This window comes from Mixophyes fleayi, chromosome 4 (assembly GCF_038048845.1).
Source record: "Mixophyes fleayi isolate aMixFle1 chromosome 4, aMixFle1.hap1, whole genome shotgun sequence".
Classification (NCBI taxonomy): domain Eukaryota; kingdom Metazoa; phylum Chordata; class Amphibia; order Anura; family Limnodynastidae; genus Mixophyes; species Mixophyes fleayi.
This window is the reverse complement of record NC_134405.1, coordinates 342,868,946-342,872,306: the sequence shown is the minus strand read 5'-3', so window position 1 is coordinate 342,872,306 and position 3,361 is coordinate 342,868,946. Positions and strand designations below refer to the sequence as shown.

The following is a 3,361-nucleotide window of genomic DNA, read 5'->3' as shown; positions in this document are numbered from 1 at the left end:
CCCAACATAATGTGGCCACGCCCCTGACGGCGCCGCTGCTGCACAGCGGCACACGATTTTGTCCTGCTCATCAACAGAGATGAGCCTGTATGCTTCAAATTCCTGGGCTGATTTTTACTCCCAAACCGGCCCTGCAGGTAGGGTAGGGGATGGATCTCTGGAACCCAGATATAAAATATTAAACTACTACTCTGATAAGCTCAGCCTCGCTCTGTGTGCAGAATGTGAACCAACTGGTTTCTGTGTGTCAGAGACTTTCACTTTCATTTCTCTCTTCTGCTGTCAGCGATGGCGTCTGCTAATCTGAGACAGGAGGTGGACTGTTCCATCTGCCTGAACATTTATACAGATCCTGTAACACTGAGATGTGGACACAACTTCTGCCGGGTCTGTATTGATTGTGTGCTGGATACACAGGAGGGGTCTGGAGTTTATACCTGTCCTGAATGCAGGGCAGAGTGTCAGGATCGTCCTGTACTGGAAAAAAACAGGAAGCTGTGCAACATAGCAGAACATGTCCGTTCTATTCCACAAGAGGAAACTGGGATATTCTGCAATTATTGTGTTCACTCTCCAGTACCTGCTTTTAAAACCTGCCTCAAGTGTGAAGCTTCTCTCTGTGATATACATTGTAAGACACACAAAAAATCAGCAGAACATGTCTTAGTTGATCCCACCACTTCCTTGAAGAAGAGAAAGTGTTCTGTCCATAAGAAGATCCTGGAGTATTACTGCACTGAGGACGCTGCCTGTATCTGTGTTTACTGTTCAGCTGGAGAACATCGCAGCCACAGGGTGGAGATGCTGGGTGAGGCCTCTGAGAAGAAGAAGGAGAAACTGAGAAATGTTCTGCAGAAACTGACCACAAAGAGGGAGGAGACTCAAAAAAGAGTTCAGAGTCTGCAGAAGCGCAGGAGAGACAACCAGGAAAAAGCAGCTGGTGTAACAGAGACAGTCACTGCCCTGTTTAGAGACATCAGGAGACAGCTGGAAGACCTAGAGAAGAGAGTCCTGAGTGAGATCTCCAGCCAGGAATTGAGCGTTTCACTCTCAGTCTCTGATCTGATTCAGCAGCTGGAAATAAAGAAGGACGAGCTGTCCAGGAAGATGAGTCACATTGAGGAGCTGTGTAACATGTCTGATCCAGTGACTGTCTTACAGGAACCAGACACAGGTGACTTGTGTGATACTGAGGACAGAGAGAGACATGATGACCAGGTCCATGGTGTAGGAGATCTGGATGTGGGTCTCATCTCAGGGAAATTACACACATTATCTGATATAATAACAGGTATAAATGTATGGGTCTATGTGCAGGAAGCTACAGACATATTACTGAAGGTAAACACAGCTGGTAATTATATACATATATCAGGTGACAGGAAAACTGCATCCAGGTCACATATAAACCAGAATCGCTCAGAAACACCAGAGAGATTTCAGTATAATCAGGTAATAAGCACCAGGAGATTTTCCTCAGGGCGACATTACTGGGAGATGGATGTCAGTAAATCAGTGAGCTGGAGGGTAGGGATGTGTTATCCCAGTATAGACAGGAGAGGAGATCAGTCACTCATTGGATATAATAACAAGTCCTGGTGTTTGGATAGGAATGACAATGTGTATTCAGTGATACATGACAGTGAAGTGACCCAGTTACCTGACAATATTCCCTATGATAGAATGAGGATATGTCTGGATTATGAGGCTGGACAGATGTCCTTTTATTCTCTGTGTGACCCGATCAGACACTTACACACCTTCACTGCCACCTTCACTGAGCCCCTTCATGCTGCATTATGTGTATGGAGAGGTTGTATAAAGATATCTGTGGAGAATCAGGAGCTTTGAGAAATCCGCCCAGAGACTAGTGACATCACAGGGAGGGGAGTCTGATTGGTGGAACATTTACCCAATAGAATGGAGCAGTGGGTGGAGCTACAGCTGTGTATATGTAGAATATGATCCTGGTATAAGTAATAAGTGTATAATCTTGTGCATACAATGTCCCAGCAGGTCATACTTGTCTATCTCCCGGAATGTCCTGGAGACTCCTGAATTTCGGGTAGTTCTCCCAGACACCTGGAGATCAGGCCTTTCCCCCGGACCCCGCCCTCTTTCTAGTGAATTGGGTGGGACGCGGCCTGAATGACACAATTCGCAGCGAATCACATTAATTTGGCCCCACCCCATGATTCAATTGTAACATTTCTCTGCCAGGGGCGTGGCCACAATTATTAGATTTGCAGCACTTCGCCCCCTCCCCTGCACTTTTCACTTGGTCATTACAGTTGCCATGTATGCAGCATCTGTGTTTTATGTCCAACATTATCTAACGTCTGTATTCCTGGAATGGTAAATATAAATAATTCATAACGTTATGTGTAAAGCTCAGAAAAATATTGTTATGTAAATCTAATATCCAATGATTATTCATCAGTTATATGTCAGTAATATAGTGAATAAATGTCACAAACTGCTCCTGTGATCTTGCATTATTAGACAGCCGGTGTCTCTGTAGCTGTTGTGGTACTACAAATCCCAGCATCTATGTAACACATAAGTGACACATGTAGGCTGGGAGTACTGATCCCGGCTGAGCAGGATATCCGGCTGTATGGCAGAGAAATAAAACATCTCTCTATGGTAAAGCTGTGACACTGGGAGCTAGAGAAGACCCTCTCTGTATTCCGGGGTCCTCAGATCATAGTTGTCTACTCTATATTGGGAGATCTCCCGTACTCCCGGGCAGGTAAGATAAACTCCATCATCTCTGCTGTGCTCCCATGCTACAAGAAAATGGCCGCCGCACTTTGTGTAATTAGTGTAATTGTAACAAATTGTGTAATTTTTTGTTATATGTGTGTGTGCCTTAGAATGTAGGCTAAACTCCTGGTACCCGCTGTGCTTCCTGAACTGCCGGTTTGTATTACAAGAAAGTCATTTTACATTGTTCATTTAGATTTTTTTTTAAATTTTTTTTTTTAGTTTATTAGAAGTCAAAATGTATTTGTTAAAGTTTGAATGAAAGATTTGTAACAGTAAAAGGACCTACCAAACCTTATCAACTGACTGAAACATTTATGGCAGTGATGGGGCCTTCTTTCAGCTTTGCTTTGTATATTCACCCCGCTATTACAAGTCAGTGGGCCCCATGTTTCTGTATGTGAGACCTTATTATTTATCAAGCAATGAGGCAGTAATTTCATGGCTGTGTTGCTTGGCTATTGGCGGCTGTGAGGATACCACCCTTAGCTGGGATGGCAGTTACCCTCTGTGGGATTCAACTCACTTGGGTAGACCAGAATATATCCAAAATAAGGCTTTATTATGACAGCATAACACCACAAGACATTCACAA

At 44.0% G+C, this 3,361-nt stretch overlaps 1 protein-coding gene across 1 annotated transcript; it reads left to right on the top strand.

The window, feature by feature from the left end:
• The first annotated feature begins 288 nt into the window (after positions 1-288).
• LOC142150342 (E3 ubiquitin-protein ligase TRIM11-like) lies at positions 289-2,384 on the top strand. The gene has a single exon (XM_075205540.1). The coding sequence runs from the start codon at positions 289-291 to the stop codon at positions 1,849-1,851; it is 1,563 nt and encodes a 520-aa protein (XP_075061641.1). The 3' UTR covers positions 1,852-2,384.
• Positions 2,385-3,361: the final 977 nt, after the last annotated feature.